The sequence below is a fragment of the Myxocyprinus asiaticus genome, chromosome 13 (genome assembly GCF_019703515.2).
Source record: "Myxocyprinus asiaticus isolate MX2 ecotype Aquarium Trade chromosome 13, UBuf_Myxa_2, whole genome shotgun sequence".
In the NCBI taxonomy this organism is placed as follows: domain Eukaryota; kingdom Metazoa; phylum Chordata; class Actinopteri; order Cypriniformes; family Catostomidae; genus Myxocyprinus; species Myxocyprinus asiaticus.
The window spans coordinates 14,329,477-14,348,224 of NC_059356.1; the positions used below are offsets into that span (position 1 = coordinate 14,329,477).

Below are 18,748 nucleotides of genomic sequence, written 5' to 3' on the forward strand. Positions count from 1 at the left end.
CCGAAGATGTATTCCTCCACAAAACAAGCTCCAGCTGCTAGCGGAACCAGCACTAAAAAAAATTCGGGCAGTCAAACGAATGTTCAGTAAGCCGGACCATTCAGCCGATACATGAGTGCAACAAAAGTCCCAATCACTCCAATGTCCTGCAAGAGATATTCCACAAAACAAACTCCAGGCCACAGGAGGCATAAGCACCAAAAACGTGCAGATTCATCCACAAACTGTCCAGAAGAAATTATATTACACAAAATACACACCTGTCGCTAGGCGGGACCATCACAAAAAGAAACGAAAAAGGCGCCCAGCTTCAGTGAGTCAGGCCCACTAGGCAGCAACATGAAAATCACCAAATTGCTTACTCACTCTATTGTCTTTATGAAGAACAATGCTTGCTGTGGGCATGTAAATTCTCTACGGCCATCCTTAGTATCTATTCTCAATTTGTCCGGAAACATCAGTGCAAAAGCGACCTTCCGTTGATGTAAGTGTTTCTTGCATTCCCTGAATCGTTCAAGTTTCTCTCTTGTCGAATTCGCAAAGTCTGGGAACAAGAAAATGCTGTGGTTCTTCCAAGAGAGCTTTCCTTTGCTCCTCGCTTTGCGTAACACGAGATCTTTATCAGATAATCTCAGAAATTCGGCCAGAATTGATCGGGGCCTGTCTCCCTCCGCGGATCTCTGAGCCAGAAACCTGTGAGCTCGCTCGATTTCCAGCTTATGGCCTGTTATGCTGAGCAGACTTGGGAAGAGCCCGTCTAGGAATTTTACCATATCTCGGCCTTCCTCATGCTCAAGAATTCCAACAATTCGGATGTTGTTTCGTCGATTACGATTCTCCAAATCCTCCTGTTTTTCCCAAACGCGCTGCAAATCCACCTTGGTCGCTAGCGGATTAGCAGCTAATTCCCTCTCCGATGACTCCAGATAATCGATCCGGTTCTCAACGTCCAACACTCTTGTAACCACCTCAGAGAATTTCATCTCCATGGCAGTGATCGATCGACGTATTACAGCAAGATCCTCCAAGTCTGCAAAGATCTTCGTCAGCATTGCTGTCATGTTCGACAGTTGACGCTGGATCTCTTTCACCTCACTGGCCAAACTGAGTCCTGGGCTTCTGGCCTTTTGTTCAGGGGCTTCAGCTTGAGCAAATAAGTGTCTTTTAATATCTCCAGATTTTTAATTCTTTAACATATTGTCTTGACAAATATTGACAAATAAGGATCAGGATGTATCGAATCTCACTGGTTTATAACACAAATAGTAATAAAACTAGCAAAGTGCGCAGAGCTCGCCGTTCACACATCCGCTCCTCGCATGGCGCCAAATCCCGGACTTCCCCCAGAACCAAACAAACAGAAAATTGAAAAACATGCTCATTAACCCGAGCACGACAGCGTCCATCCTTCTAAACTCAAACAGTCCATGTACACCTACGAGAGCCCCTGCGACAACTTTGCCGTCGGATTGCTCAAGACCGGTGTTTCTATAAAAATTTTGTGAGACAGAATTACACAACAAAAGATAATCTATAGGACAAACTCCAGCCAATAGGTGGAATAAACACAGAGAACATGTAGATTCATCCACATAACTGTCACGAAGGTGTGTTACTCCACAAAACAAACTCCAGCCACTAGGCGGAACCAGCACAAAAAAAAAAGGAGCTCAGTTTCCTTGGACAGTCAAACGAATGTTCAGGGAGTCGGCCCATTCAGCTGCTACGTGAGTGCAACAAATGACCTAATCACTCCAGTGTCTTGCAAGAAATACTCCACAAAACAAACTCCAGCTAATAGGAAGCATAAGCACAATGTGCGTGCAGATTCATCCACAAAACTGTCCCAAAGGAGTGTTACTCCACAAAACAAACTCCAGCCGCTAGACGGAACCAGCACAAAAAGAAACAAAAAAGGCGCTCAGTTTCCTCCAACATTCAAGTGAATGTTCAGTGAGACGGTCCACTTGGCTGCAACGTGAGTACCACAAAATAACTTACTCCATTGACTTTATGAAGGACATCGCTAGCTGTGGACATATGAATGTTTTACGGCCATCCTTAAAGGAATAGTTCACCCTAAAATGAAAATTTGCTGATAATTTACTCACCCTCAGGCTATCCAAGATGTATCTAAGTTTCTTTCTTCATCAATCAGCACTGTCGACGTATTCAACATTTCTCACCGAATTTCCATAATTTCTCTGACCAAATCGACTCCCGGGCTCGGGGCCTGCTCAGGGGGTCAGCTTGAGCAGGTAAGTGTCTTTTAATGTCTCCAGAGCCTGAGGATTTTGAATTCTTTGACATATTGTCCTCCTAGAACAGTTAAGGAACAGAGTGTATTGAATCTCACCAGTTTATGTCATTAAAAGTGTTAAAACTAGCAAAGTGTGCAGAGCTCGCCGTTTAGACGTCCGAACCTCGCATGGCGTCACATGACTCTTAACAGAATAATTAATGTAAGTGCTTTTATAAAATTGTAAGCTTCACATTTCTGTTTAAACCCTCCAGCAATTGGCCCCATTCACTTCCATTGTAAGTGACTCACTGTAACCTCCATTTTTGCTTTTTGTTTTAAAGAAAAGGATCAACGTTTTTGTTGTTGCTGTTGTTGTTGTTGTTGTAATCAACATTATGCCGCAAATGCCGTTGACTGAATTTAACTTTTATTGAACCTGGAATATAAAAAATAATAAAATAAAAAATAATAAAAAATGAATTTTCCAAGTCTGTTCTTAAAGGGAAAGTTAAACAGTATTATATTTTCAATTAGTTTCTTAATATGCAAGTACAGGTAAAAGGCAGGTGAGTACACAAAACAGCTGCTTTGCTATACCCAATCAAAGGTCCCTGCTTTCCTAACTGATCCAAAGGCATGTTTCAATGCTGAAAATCTAGTCAAATGCATCATATATTGCTTCATGGCCTTGAAAAAATATTTCATCTCCTGAAACTGTGACTTGTTCATGTAAATTCTGATCTCCTAGTGAACGTTTTAAAACATTAGGTTAATTTTTATTCTCTTGTGGAATTTTTCAAAAGGAAAGAACACCACAATCAAAAAAATTCTGAATCTTGGTTTTAAAGGGTTAGTTCACCCAAAAAAATACAATTCTCTCATATACTCACCCTCATGCCATGCCAGATGTGTATGACTTTCTGTCTTCTGAAAAACACAAATTAAGATTTTTAGAAGAATATTTCAGCTCTGCAGGTCCATATAATGCAAGTGAATGGTGACCAAAACTTTGAAGCTCCAAAAATCACATAAAGGCAGAATAAAAGTAATCTGTCAGACTCCAGTGGTTTAATCCATGTCTTCAGAAGCAATATGATAGGTGTGGGTGTGAAACAGATCGATAAGTCCTTTTTTTACTATAAATCTCCATTTTCACTTTCACATTCTTCTTTTGTTTTTAGCGATTCACATTCTTTGTGCATATCATCACCTACTTGGCAGGGAGAAGAATTTATGGTAAAATAGTACTTAAAGGGATCATGACATACTTTTTTTTATATATATATATATATATATATATATAATTTTATTATCTTCCCTGAGGTCCACTTATAATGTCAGTTTTTTGCTCCAAAACAGTCATAATTTAATCAAATATGATCACTTTCCACCCTGTCTCTGGCCCTCTATCTTAAACTATTTGGCCCTTTAAGACTTCAATGTAAACGCCCACTGTTATGATTGGCTAACTTCGTGCAGCCCCTTCAATACAGCTATATTTGAAACTCAATTGGAAGAAAATGAACAAGCTTCACATTATAACTTATAAAACTAAATTTCAGGATTAACACATAACATACACACAACACATTTCATCTAAATGTATCAAAATGTTCACTCAAGCACAGCAGCTATCAAACAGTCATGACATTTGAAACATTTTTGAATGAAACTGTTTACTCACGGGTCTGGTAGTGTTTAACTGCCACATCTTTCAATAACAGTTCCTTTGCAAAGCTTGAATCGTATTGTGACTGGTACACAAGCAATCCACGCTGATATGAGCCCAAAAACATACAGTCTACACTGAAATGTTCTGAATACGCAAATGAAATACAGTCCATGGTGATGTTGGGTGCTTCAACAGGCCAAAGCAGAGAAGCTGGTCTTCACATCTCACATCTTCCGTGTTTGTTTACACACAGAACGGCATGTGTTTCTCTCAGTCAGTGGCAGCAGCAGAATGAGATGCTTTTTTAAAAGCTGCGCTTGTACCGCTCTTAAAACACACCGCACATCACTAGAAACACATTAAAACAAAGACGTCCATCTAGTGCATGTTTACAAAAGACTATCAATTAAATATAGCACAGATGGGTAAAAAACGGTCCAGGAAACCTTCAAAAGAGCAAGACACAGTGCAGCTGAGTGAAACAGAATGGACGTCTCCTTTTTAGAGGTATAACTTGACATGGCGTCTTTTAAAAGTGGTGTGAGATGAATAAAAATGGTCAAAGCCGTTCATCTAGTGTAGAAAAACATTTAAATCTAGATGAAGGTGTCCTGTGTAAGTCCCCTTTGGTGTAGATGAATCTCCCATGATTGGCCCTATCTCTCCTCTTCACCTATGTGACTGACTGAGCACCAGTAGGCAGGGCCAAGGGTGCAATGACGAAAAATAGGCGTTGATGTCTTGCTGAAGAGGTAGTCATATGCAGATGTATTTGGTCCTTGTGACATCACAAGTTCCACAAATTCCAAATGAGCCGTTTCTGGAGCTTGGTTTAAATAAGTTTTCAGGAGGACTTTTTCCAGTTATGAAACTTACAGTATGTTTTTATAGAACAAATAAACATGATTCAGACACATGGATGGTTGCAGACAGGTGCTTTAAAAACAGTCAAATGTATAGAAAGGAGAACATACTTTTGTAGATTGCAAAAATCATAAAATACACTGTAATGGTATAAGGATGGGCAAGGAGGAGGTGGGAATCGGCTGAACAGTCAACAAAAAGTTTAATCAGAAACTTAACTTAAAACAAACATAAACAAACACAGACACACATGCAATGCAGCCACGTGCGTCTCTCTCTCTCCCTCCAACCGGCGTCTCCGGCCGCCCCTTATCTCGCTCTCCCGCTGATCAGCTGATTCAGCGCCGGCCGTGCTCCGTCACGGCCTGGCCACACCCTCCTCCTCATCACACTCCTCCCCCACCCGATTCAGGCCAGTCTGACAAACTCCCCCCATCTCTGCGGGGGAGACGCTGCCCTTCAGTGGTCCACCCCGCCTCCTATGAACCTAGGGGGAGAGACGAGGGGAGGCGTGGGGAGAGGAAAAGGGTGAGCGGAGACACAGAGAGAGGAGAGAGAGAGAAGAACTTGCTCGCCAGCTCCCGGACGCTCTGTCGCCCAGTCCTCAACCGTTCCTCCGCCCTCTGATGGATGGCAGCGAGTCCTCCGGCCGCTGGTGGACAGAACAGCTCCTCCCCTTTTCGGCAGACGGCCGCAGTTCCTCCGGCTCTCGGCGGCCGGCAGTGACCCCTCCGTCCCCAGGTAGACGGCCGCGGCTGCTCCCCTGGCGGATGGCAGAGGCGAGGACTCCGCGACAGTGCATCCCTCCTCCCTTCCGGTTTTCGGCACCACTGTAACAGTATAAGGATGGGCAAGGAGGACGCAGGAACCAGCTGAACAGTCAACGTAAAGTTTCATCAGAAACTTAACTTAAAACAAACATAAACAAACACAGACACACATGCAACGCGGCCACGTGCATCTCTCTCTCTATCCAACCGGTGTCTCCGGCCACCCCTTATCTTGCTCTCCCACTGATCAGCTGATTCAGCACTGGCCGTGCTCCATCACGGCCCGGCCACGCCCTCCTTCTCGTCACATACACACACCACACAGTGGTGGATTTAGGCATGGGCGACATGGGCAGCTGCCCAGGGCAGCATCTTGCAGGGGGCAGCATGGTTCTCTAGGTTTTTATTTGAATAATGATATATTTTTGCCAAATGTCCAGAACAGAAATAGTTTGGGAGAAGTTAATCATATCAGTGCTTGAAGTGGGCTGGTACTCACTGGTACACAGTACCTGCACTCTTCTAATTTACTCTACAGGGTACAGCAGTTTTTCTTGCATACCACCACTTCTCAGTGTCTCCTGGTACGATGTAATATCTTTATTTATTGTAATACAGTGGATGATTTGATGCGGCCCACCAATTTATCTGACCCTCCGATGGATTTTGATAAAACTGCATCACAGTCTAAACATCCGAGGGCTCTCTGCGCAAAACTCAGTGGTGAGTTTAACAACATTCAACATGTGCAAGAGCATCAGCGGTCATCAGAAACTAATCATGGTCCATTTCCGGCGTGCCTTGTCTGGGCTTAGTTCAGTTACACTGCTCTTTAAAATATGAACCAGCAATTTTTAGGTGAGCACATTTCATTGCGTCTTCAATCAAATGTAGGCCTATTTGTGCAAATTGCTTAGCAGGTGCAGTCTAAACTACAGACTTCACAGCTGTTACAGAAGTGATGTCAGCTCATATGCACAAACTTTTTCAACAAAGATAAATCGATGATGAAAACCGAACCTTTAAAGAAAATAGACATTAACGTTTACTTTTATTCTCCATTCTTCAAGTGTTAAATGGGAGTTTCTCATCTGTTCAGGGTCAGTCGTGCTCGTTAAAAGTGATAATGTGAAGCGTCATTGATTGTGTTTGGGTCTATATTCAGATGTGTGTCAACATTAACAATCCTGAACATCATCAAACCAGTTTGTTCTCCATTTACCAATGATTATCTGCACAAATATTTGTATCCTGCACAAATTCACCATATTTTTAGGAAAAGAAAAGGCTCATTTTGCCCTCCTGAATGGAAAAAGGAAAAGCAGGCATAGATTGTTTCATTATTTTTTTATTATCTAAAAAGCCATTTTTTTAATGTGTATTAATATTGTCAAAGATATACAGAATTTAGCAGATCTAAATGTTCTTCCTCTGTTTTCAAAAACAATAACCCCACATTGTATGTTTTTATTTTCATAGTAAAGTTAATCGAAACCTATTGGTTATTTGAGGGTGTGGGGTAAATTTTGTTCTTTAGCCAGATCTTTGAAAGCAATTTATGGCCAGACCTTAAATAATATGAAGTAAATACCCCTGACTTTTTTAATGTAAACAAACACACAATATTAACAGTGTTTTGTTTTTCATGTTAGTTACAATGAAAATGTTAGGGAAGAAAAATATGGAAAAATGTTTGGCCCCCATTGAGTTTTCATCTGGATGATCAAGCCCCGAAGAAAGTAGTTCAAGAGCCCTGCCGTATAACCCCCAATTTATTTTTAAATAAACATATGTTGTGAATAAAAGCGTTCTCTGAGTATCATTTACTTATATATATATATATATATATATATATATATATATATATATATATATATATATATACACTGGCGGCCAAAATTTTGGAATAATGTACAGATTATGTTCTTATGGAAAGAAATTGATATACATTTCAATTATATATTCTATTTCCTCCAGGAAATATATACAAGGCGGTGTGTGAAAAAAGCTCGGAGGATCATCAGAGACTCCAGCCACCCGAGCCATGGGCTGTTCTCACTGCTACCATCAGGCAGGCGGTATCGCAGCATCAGGACCCGCACCAGCCGACTCCATGATAGCTTCTTCCCCCAAGCAATCAGACTTTTGAACTCTTGATCTCCCACGATCAAAATACATCAGCACGGCACTTTATTACCCTTACTCTTATATCTCACACTGGACTGTCATAAATTATATTATTATTATATTATATTCTCTCTTAATAACTGACTATCAGCCGACAGCCTGAATGTCAATACAGTACAATACTGTACATTCTATATATATATATATATATATAGTTTTGTATATATTTTTATTTTTATTTTTATTGAATAATGTGTATCTATATAGTGTGTATTGTATACTGTACAGTGTATGTTATTATTTGTATATTGTTGTGTGTAATTATGTGTATATCAGATGTTTAAATTGTGTTGTGTTAATTTGATGTCATTGTAAATTGGTATATGTCTCATCACTGTCACGACTGCTATGTTGATCGGAACTGCACCCAAGAATTTCACACACCATTGCACTTGTGTATATGGCTGTGTGACAGTAAAAGTGATTTGATTTGATATTTGTATTCACCAAAGTGGCATTCAACTGATCACAATGTATAGTCAGGACATTAATAACATGAAAAATTACTATTACAATTTGGAAAAACAATTCAGAACTTCTTAAACTACTTCAAAGAGTTCTCATCAAAAAATCCTCCACGTGCAGCAATGACAGCTTTTCAGATCCTTGATATTCTAGCTGTCAGTTTGTCCAGATACTCAGGTGACATTTCACCCCACACTTCCTGTAGCACTTGCCATAGATGTGGCTGTCTCGTCGGGCACTTCTCACACACCTTACAGTCTAGCTGATCCCACAAAAGCTCAATGGGGTTAAGATCCATAACACTCTTTTCCAATTATCTGTTGTCCAATGTCTGTGTTTCTTTGCCCACTCTAACATTTTCTTTTTGTTTTTCTGTTTCAAAAGTGGCTTTTTCTTTGCAATTCTTCCCATAAGGCCTGCACCCGTGAGTCTTCTCTTTACTGTTGTAAATGAAACTGGTGTTGAGCGGGTAGAATTCAATGAAGCTGTCAGCTGAGGGCATGTAAGGTGTCTATTTCTCAAACTAGCGACTCTGATGTACTTATCCTCTTGTGTAGTTGTACATCTGGACTTCCACATCTCTTTCTGTCCTTGTTAGAGCCAGTTGTCCTTTGTCTTTGAAGACTGTAGTGTACATCTTTGTATGAAATCTTCAGTTATTTGGCAATTTCAAGCATTGTATAGCCTTCATTCCTCAAAACAATGATTGACTGATGAGTTTCTAGAGAAAGCTGTTTCTTTTTTGCCATTTTTGACCTAATTTTGACCTTAAGACATGCCAGTCTATTGCATACTGTGGCAACTCAAAAACAAACACAAAGACAATGTTAAGATTCATTTAATGAACCAAATAGCTTTCAGCAGTGTTTAATATAATGGCAAGTGATTTTCTAGTACCAAATTATCAATTTATCATGATTACTCAAGGATAAGGTGTTGGAGTGATGGCTGCTGGAAATGGGGCCTGTCTAGATCTGATCAAAAATGACTTTTTTCAAATAGTGATGGTGCTGTTTTTTACATCAGTAATGTCCTGGCTATACTTTGTGATCAGTTGAATGCCACTTTGGTGAATTAAAGTACCAATTTCCTTCTGAAACAGCAAAATCTGTACATTATTCCAAACTTTTGGCCGCCAGTATATATATATATATATATATATATATATATATATATATATATATATGTATATATATATATATATATATATATATATATATATATATATATATATATATATATATATATATATATAAAATTTAATACTAACACGGACATTACCTTCACTTTTTTTTCCACCTCAAGCACTGAATCATATCAATCCATATGTGGAGTGAGGGAATGTATTTTCATTACAGAAAAAGGCCTACAGCATTTGTAGTTATAGTCCCCAAATGTGTTTAGCCTACTTTTTTTTTTTTTTTTTAAACAAATGCCATAGTTTGTTTTGCAGAAACAGTAGTTACAATGATTTATCCTTGGAATAGCCAACCACTGTTTTGGTTGTGGTTCCTATCACACACCACAGTTCAACTATGGTTACTACGCAAGAACTGTGGTAATTTGTCGACTAAGACAAATGTTGCATGGAAAAAAACCGCATGCAATCAGTTGAGCCACACAACTTATTTTCAACTCAAACCGCATTCAGATTCACTGTTGCCCCTAGAGGCTTCTCATAGTAGCGGTGACGCTGATGACGCACGTGCTCGTATGTAGTAGCGTGAATGCGCGCAGTGGTGCGCTCGCTCGCTCAGAGGGGGAGAAAGAGCCGCCGAGGAGGGCAGAACCACAAGAGAGGGGCAAGTCTGTTTCTACGACAGTACCAGGAACGGCTCGGGAAGAAACCAACGGTGTCGACTGGGCTGGGATGGAGCTGAGCATTTCCATTCTGAGTCGTGAAAGCAGCCTTTTCGTGGCGTCCACCTAAAGTCGCGGGCATTTAGCGCAGGGTCGGGGGGCAGTTTGCTGTTCGGTCCCGGGGGTTTGAGCCCGTACGAATCTGTTGCTAGCAGCGCTCCTTTGCTAGTTAGCCCCGCTGCTAAGCAGCTAGCCAAGACTGCGAGTCAATTGTGTCGGAGATTTCTTCATTACATTTAAAAACTGTTACACTCATTTAACACTCTCGGGAATCATTTCTCCCGTTGAGTTTTGTGTTTCCCTAAGTGACGAGACGTTAATAAGCCAACGGCAGAGTTTCTATTTCGATTTATTTTCAACAGGGACTTTTTCTCTCTCTATTAGCTTGTTAGCCGCTCGGGTTGGTTTAGTCCAGCTTATTAGTAGTGTCGCTCCATATACCGAGATTTCTGACACCCAGAACAGCCCCCTGACAAAAAGACAGTGCTGAGTGTGGTTTTTACCACTCTTTATTTTTTTTATTTTATTGCAAGCTGTAAATTGTTTCAAGAGCCGATGAGATGCCGCGCGTGGGATACTTCATGTTTCCAGGGACGCTTTTATTTTCCTGTTAGTTCGCTCCGGTGGGGGTTCATGTTTTTGGCATCACTGCTGGTGTTAAATACTAAAATTTCCCAGGCATTGCATGTGATCTGGTCTCTTTTTTTTTCTTTCATAGATCCATGTATACTGATTATCCTCCTATAAACAACATCCACGCGTCAATTTAGCGAAGGGACATTTCAGATTGCTTCATTGTTTTTATACAGTCTTTCGTGAGGCTCCACGTTTTATATTCGCGTTGGTGGCGGTACATGATCAGCAAAGCTGGTCGTTGCGCGGCTCTTGAACGTTTTCGTTGGTTTTGCGGTGGAGATTTTGCCTTCAAGTATTATGGATGATCAGACCCGAATGCTGGCTAGCATAGGCGGACTCGGCGGACTCTCTCAAGCCGACGTCGGTGACCCCGATTCGGTTCGGAAGCAGCAGTCCCTAGGTCAGCCGCAGCAAGACATTGGGGATATTCTCCAGCAGATCATGGCCATCACCGATGAGAGCCTCGACGAAGCCCAGGCGAGGTAAGACCAGTGTGGAAGAAGTGCTAAAATCATGGATGCACTTTGGCTTTCCAAGAGCTCCTGGGCAGACTTGTCTATATTGTGTAGATCGAAGAATACTTTATTAGTTTCACTGAGGAAATTGCAGTGCAATAGCAGCCAGACACAAGATGCAGATCAGGGTCAGAAATTAACTTTTCCTTTTTAAGGGGAAAATATTTTTATTTGCCCCCTGAATTTGATTTTCAGGGGCATTTTATACATGTATAGTTCTATCGAACATAATACTATTTGTCAAATACTTAAATCAGCCAGTTAACATAAATTCTCAATATTAACAACTAGATTGAGTATTTATTAAAAACTCTTACGCATAAAATTCAATCAACATCATCTCCTACTTTATACAGTATTATGTATAATTAGGCATAAATAGAGAAATACATTATGGATGCATGTTTTCACCCCTGTATTTAAAATTTCTGGGGCATTTTTGTCATTTTAAGTGGCATTTTTGCCCTGAGCCCCCCTTAATTTCTGACCCTGATGCACACACATCTATAGAAACACATGCACAATTAGCACATGCACAGACAAATATTGCACTATATAGACACCTTATAAATAGTACAAAGTTGAGATGTGTCGCCTGATTATAAAGTGTAGCAAATCTCATGTTTTTATCAAATTAATGCATGGCAAAGGGATTTTTGGTATTGCATTCATTTGCGAATCCACTTTTTATTTAGTATGCTAGAAAAGTACACTTTAAAGGGTTAGTTGGTCATTTATGGTTGGATGTTATCGGAATTTCTTTAAAAATGGTTAAAAAAAGTTCTTGTCCAATAAATTGATTGAGTTTTTTATTAATAGTTTGGAAAACCATTTGCTTATACAAAAGAGCTGACACTCTACATTTCCAAGTCCAAAAATCCACTAAAAAGGTTCCAAAGGGATAAAAGGATTGTAATTACAAAAGCCTAAAAACACAAGTATGTTTCTCCTGTTTTGCTAAGTGGGGTCGCAGCATGTTTTAAAAAAGGCTTCGTAGTCAAACAAAATATTTGTTATCAGGAACCCATGGGCTCTGTGAAGCCATTTGGACTTCAGCGAGTGTCTGCCAGATTGAGGGCCCCACTAGGTAAATGAATTGGATTAATCTGCTACCTCGTCATTAGCATAGATAATCAGTGCACGCTTAATTAAGTCATCGCCGTCAAACAGTGTCAGACGAAACAACCCCAACAGATTTAACAATTTTTTCCCCCGCCTTTTCCTGAAGATTTTGCTCTGGTCGAGTCTGTGAATTTGATCCTTTTCTCATTGTGCACATGAGTGGATCGAACGGTTTGCACGCTGTGACCTGTGATCTGTTGAAAGGTCAGCTCATGCCGCGGATCCCGGACAAAAGATGCTTTTTAATGAGGGATGGTATGTGTGCGTATGCCCTGTGATGTGTCATTAGCTTGTGATTTTCCACCAAGCCATTTGACCACCTGGTTCTCTTAATTCACTTCTCTTTTAACCCCCCCCCATGTTCATCCTTTTCATTGTGTGTTGGGGTGCAATCAATTCTCCTATAATGTGTGCGCGAGTGCAGCTGTCCGCAAATTGAGTTTCTATTAATGAGATGGAGGGTCGCTACACGGGCATGAGCGCAAGAATATTGTCTTTTGCGGAAGAGCATCTATGCAGCAATATTTATGTTGTTTAACTTGGGTGTAGTGGTTTCATTTAACTTTCACAAGAGATAGGCTAATTGCATAGGGAGATGTCTTTTTGCCTTTTCGCAGAGGCTCTTGTAGCTTTTTTTGGTTATAGATACAAGTTTAAATAAGCAAATAAACGGCCATTAAAATAATAGGGTCATTTATCACCATCATGTCCTGCATGCTATGTTCTATTTTATTGAAGTAGCCTAAATTGATGCTGTGGAGCTCCAAAAAAGAACAAAACACCATAAATGTAGTCCTATAACTTGTGTACTGTAGGCTATTACTAGTCAGAAGTCATACAATAGCTTTGTGTGAGGAAAAGACCAAACATTTTGATTGTTAATGACTGAAAATCTTACCCTCAGACAGAATCGCACTTTTTTTTTCCTCCGCATTTTCTGCGCAGATTTTGAGGGAAAATCCGCGGAATTCTGTGGAAGCAGAACATGGGTAAATTAAAATGTAAGCTTGGGATTGATGCCTTTTTCACACTTTGAAAATCAGGACATTTTCTCTATGATTATTGATCTATATTGTCATTTCTTTCAGATAACAATAGGGCTACTTGTTGCACAATAGTCTTTGTCTCTTCATACATACTTTTCAACACAAGGTTTGGAAAGTGTGAGCGGCAGGCTCCGACATAATATTGTCTAACATGTTTCATAAAAAGGGACTCCCCACCACGTTAAGTGGCTGCATAATGCAACTATAAACTTAGCTACATAATTTGTTAGCTTCTTGGCCTGTGGCAAATCAATTTATATTTTTTTCCTAGGGTTCAAAGCTTCAGCTACAGTAAGTTTTACCTGTTTGTTGCCTTCGCTGCACAGTTCTGCCATTCGCCATTATATCTTTTGAAATGGGATATTGGCCAGCTCCATAAACTCATCCAAAATGACACCAAACTTCGCTTCTTTTGCCCTTTACCCAAAACTCTCTGATTTGTTTATCCACCATAACATAACATTATCCACAACGAACCACAATGCGAAACACCAGCTGCACAAATGTAGGGGTGACAGAGGTGATGATAACTTTGTATGTTTGTAAAGTAACAGTTATATCACCCCCTTGTGGTCTCCCAAAGCTATTACACCAGACAACGTTAAACGGAAGGCCAACTGACAGTGTATGGGAAGCACACAAATTAGGCTCCTAATTTAAATGTCGGCTAATGTTTATATATATTGATACCTCATATCAAGAAAATAACATGCCGATCAATAATCGATGTATTGATGTTCTGTAACACTCCTAGTAAAATGTGTTCAGAGAAGCTGAGATTACTACACTCTTTTTGGTAGCAGAAAGCATTATCAGAGAAGCCAAAATATTTTATAAAGAAACATGCAAAGGGTGGGGAATGTATAGAACTTTTGTGAATGACAGATGTTGGAAATCTGCAGAGCTTTCTGCGGAGTACTGCACGTGCAGATTCCAGCCATGTCCCCATTAATACATTTTCTTTTGAAAACTCATTGATTTTTGGTACGATTACACCTCTCATCCACATTGTAACAGCGTTTTCCTCCACCGAAAATTGAGTCTATCGAAACTCCTCCCATAACTACATGGTGTTAAGAAACTGAACATGTTGGTTTCAAACTTAAACATATTAATGTGGACGTAGCCTCCGTCTGGGCCCGGTGATCTCTTATGAGACATGTTAGAACTAATGGCGTTCTGCATTATTGGTGTCAAACCTGGTACGATACTACTTCACACTGCAAGTTTGAATATGCATGTGCATCCATTTTTGGAGCTTGACAGCCCCTGGTCACGAACTGCTTTTGTTGTATGAGAAAGTGCAGCATGAAATACTTCCATAACATCTTTTGTGGTCCACGGAAGAAAGTTCTATAGATATGGAATAACATGAGGGTGAGTATAGATAATTTTTGGGTGAGCTATTCCTTTGAGGATGATGGAAGATGTTGTTAGTGGTGGATCTAAAAAAACTGCATTGCAGCCATTAATTATTACAATTAAAGAGTTTTAAGTCCTTGCCTTCACCAATGATGAAGCAAGAAAGCACTTCTGCACAGAGATCGTTTAGATTCCTGAGAGATATAAGCATTATTATTTTAAGTGTGTGATGATTTTAGGGCTGAAGAGGCGGTTTCATGGACAGTGTGGGGAACGTTACGTGGTTCAAAGGGATTTTCACCTAGTTTGGTCAGCATTCTTAGACACAAAGTATTAAAGAAATATTTCCTTACTGTACAGTGACTTTCATCTTCTGTAAACTGATTTCCTTTATTTGATGGTAATGAACTGTGCTTTGTTGTGGTATCTTATTAAATGGATTTGTGGCTCATCATAATGCATCTCTAATTAGTGTAATGTGTCCCAAACCTGCATTGTTTGCTGAGTGGAGACATGTTCTGTTGAAGGAATATTCCGGGTACAAGTTAAGCTCAGTCAACAGCATTTGTGGCATAATTTTGATTACCTCAAAAAATTATTTTGACTCATCCCTACTACCCTTCTTTTAAAAAACAAAGATCAAGGTTCCAGTGAGGCACTTACAATGGAAGTGAATGGGGCCAATTTCTGGAGGGTTTAAAGACAGAAATGTGAAGCTTATAAATGTATAAATGCACTTACATTATTCTTCTGTTCATACTTGTGTATTATTTGATCTGTTAAGTTGTTTAAATCGGCAGTTTTACAGTCGTTTTAGGGTTTGCAAATGGTATGTTGTCATGGCAATGAAGTTGTAAAATTGGATGTGACCACACAGAAAAGGTTAGTAAGTGATTTTATCACATTAAAATAATGCAAGCATGCATATTTTTATATATATTGCATATTGTTAAGGATTTGTGGCAATACTTTTGAAACGGTGAGTATTTTAACATTTACAGATTGGCCGCATTTAGTGACGTCACGGTACCAAAATGTCAGTAGCTGGTACCGATACCAGTGAAATTTCACGGTTCTCAATACCAATATCAATACCACTGCAAAAATATGTTTATATGATAATGTGCTATTGAACACACCATGTTGGTCTATTTAAAAAGGTACATTTCAATGTAAATAATAAATGAAAAGAAATGCATGTTTCCTTCAAGTGTTTCTCAATCAAGGGAGAATTGCTTAAGTGTTTTTAAGTAGCGCCCTACTGAAATCTATTTTATTCTTTCCCAAATAATGTTTTCCTTTTAATTACTATTATTATTATTTTCTAGAACTCAGTGTTTTAAAGTTTCATATAATTTCATCATCAAAATGGTGTCTAATGAATTAATTCTTAAAACTTTTAACAAGTAAAAATATAACTTTTCAACATGTCGTTGCATTTTGTTTTTTGCCAAACCTTTACTAAGCATCAGTCTTGCTTGTGATATATTGCTTTATTTTTATTAGTATTATTACTACTACTATAGTGAATATTACATTTTACTATATAATTGTAATATATATCTGTCACTTCTTTAATTTCAGGGATCTAGCTTTCATTTTGAATCGTGCTTTTATTGTGACGTGTGTTTTTTGCCGGAAGCTTCACTTTTCCAGATAAACAGTTTGCGACACAGCCCAGTGTGATCATTGAAGACTTAAGTCACGTCTGAAATCTCATCTCTTTACACTGGCCTTTGAATCTGACTAATGAAATGTAGGACACAGTTTTGGGGTGTTTGTATTTTTGATTACTGGTGATTGTGTATGTGGTAATTTTGAAATGTTTTGTTATAAATCTTATTACTGTGAAGCACTGCGACCAACTCTGTTGTTTTAAATGCTGTATGAATAAAGTTGAGTTGAGGTTAAAGTGCAAATGCTGTTATTTAATGGTATAATGTAATATGCGCTTTACAGTGGATTAGTGCTCCGCTTTGTCATCTGCTACAACGTGAATGATTCTCAATGTCTGTGGAGTTTCCAGTGTATGAGCGGTCGGATTTATACGTTCATTTAAAGTACACTTCTCATCTATATGAAGATTGCAGCCTTTAGGGGTTTAATAAATCACACTGGACATATCACAATTTTTAATTTTATTGTATATTTCAGTGTAAAAGGAGTAACAGAGCACGCGTTCAAAATAAGCCTGTGTGCATTTTAAAGCTGTCGTATGTGTGAGTCATACTGCGTGCTGGTACCGGATAGATTCGGTGCTCGGTACTACAGGTACTGCTGAAACACTGGTATCGTGGTATTTTAGTGTCAACTTGGTACCGAAGTACTGGTACTTTTGACAACACTAGCCCCATTTACTTCCATGGTAAGTGCCTCTCTGTAACCTCAATTGTTTTTGCTTTTTTTTGTTTTTAAAGAAAATGAGGGACGAGTAATCAAAAACCGGAATATTCTTCTAAGATATGGCCCTCTCTGAATTGCTTTATTTTTTTATTTTTAAAGATTTTATAACTTGCTTTGTTATTGCCAATATTGGTAGATAGGCTGAGTGTTATAGTCATTGGTCAGTTGAGTCAGATTACATCCATCAGAATAGAGCTGCACAGTTAAACAATTATATCACTAAATCACAATCAGTCATATGCAAGGGATGCTGTTTTTCAGGCAGGTTAGTGTTTAATGTCATGAGATTAGAGATTTGTAGACAAGCGCTAGTCTACTGAACATCACATGAATCCACATGTTTAATCCTCAGCTAGAAATGGCATTTGTAAGAACTACAGATTGCAAAACATTTTGTGCTTAAAACATCTATGTCTTCACATGTTACTTTTCTGTTGCTCAGGTCTTTGTTCCCACATCTCAAACATTTCCTGTCAAAATCAGACTTGTTCTGATTTCAGCATCACATTCCACATTCATACTACTATCTTTTTTTTTCTCAACTTGATTTGCATTATTCACTGTGAGGGTCTCTGGTCCCAGTGTAATGGGATGTAAGGGGTGGGATGTCTCTGCCTTTAGCCTCTCACCCTGTTGCCCTGTGTCCAGATGCTGGCCAGAGGAGGCACCGGCGCAGTGGACCCCACAGAGGGAGGGGGAGCTGGGGGGGAGCACAGCAGGGTGTGTCCTGCCGCTCAACTTCCAGCACAGGTCAGTACAGGAGCGCATGAGCACCCCCCCCCCCCCTCCCCTCCCCTCCTCTTCTCCCTGATCATCCCTCTTCATGCAGAATTTAAAGAGAAAAATAAAGACACTAACACACAGTAAAATAAGCCTATAAATCTTTAATGAAAGATCTCAGAGAGGTCTTGTAGCAGGCCTAAACGTTTCTATTTCATTGTCTTTTTCAATTTCACATTGTAACGTATATCACATAGACATCGTACACACTTCATTTAGAGCCCCCTTTTTTCCAGACACAACACCAAGTCCTCATCATTTACATTAAACTAAAAGTTTCAGTGGCATCAATAAGCACATTTACAAGCACACCAATATGCTGATAACTACCAAAAGTAAGCTTATTTTAAATGCATTATTCCATTCACAACACTTGCGCACATTAGATAAGCCAGTAAGAATGCCGGTTAAGGTGTTTACATGCAGATCAAAATCAGGGTAATGGGTAAAAATCTACCTGTTGTGGATTGGTTAATGCTTATACCGTTTATGACTTAACCCTGATAAAGGAAAACTGATTAAGCCGTTTACATGACCATACATTATGTCAGCTTAATCATGTAAGATCCTGCATGTAAACGTGCTCAATTATGTCTTTCATGATCATCCATATATAGACCTAAGTTAAGGTTTCTGTTTGTATTGTCAGTTGTTGTTACTTGATGTCTTAGTATTTCATAGATGCAGTCAGTTCTCGCTTGATTTTAACAAAAAATTTGAATACACACAGAGCAGAGACTCAATCTTCCATGTTGTTTTTCCATCTTTTTAAACATTTTGAGCTCTTGTGCTGAACATGACATACCTGAAATACTTGGGTGTGA

General features: G+C 39.4%; 1 protein-coding gene across 3 annotated transcripts in view; it reads left to right on the forward strand.

Moving 5' to 3' along the window:
* The first annotated feature begins 9,901 nt into the window (after positions 1–9,901).
* The window catches only part of LOC127450835 (pre-B-cell leukemia transcription factor 1-like), a 42,154-nt gene continuing 33,307 nt past the window's right edge, over positions 9,902–18,748 (forward strand). Inside the window, exons 1-2 of one of the 3 annotated variants that reach the window (XM_051715236.1) lie at positions 9,902–11,178; positions 17,793–17,894. In XM_051715236.1, coding sequence (XP_051571196.1) covers positions 10,994–11,178; positions 17,793–17,894 — 287 coding nt within the window. In that variant the 5' untranslated portion in view covers positions 9,902–10,993. The remainder of the gene's footprint in view (positions 11,179–17,792; positions 17,895–18,748) is intronic. The other 2 variants (XM_051715234.1, XM_051715235.1) reach the window with 2 other exon arrangements.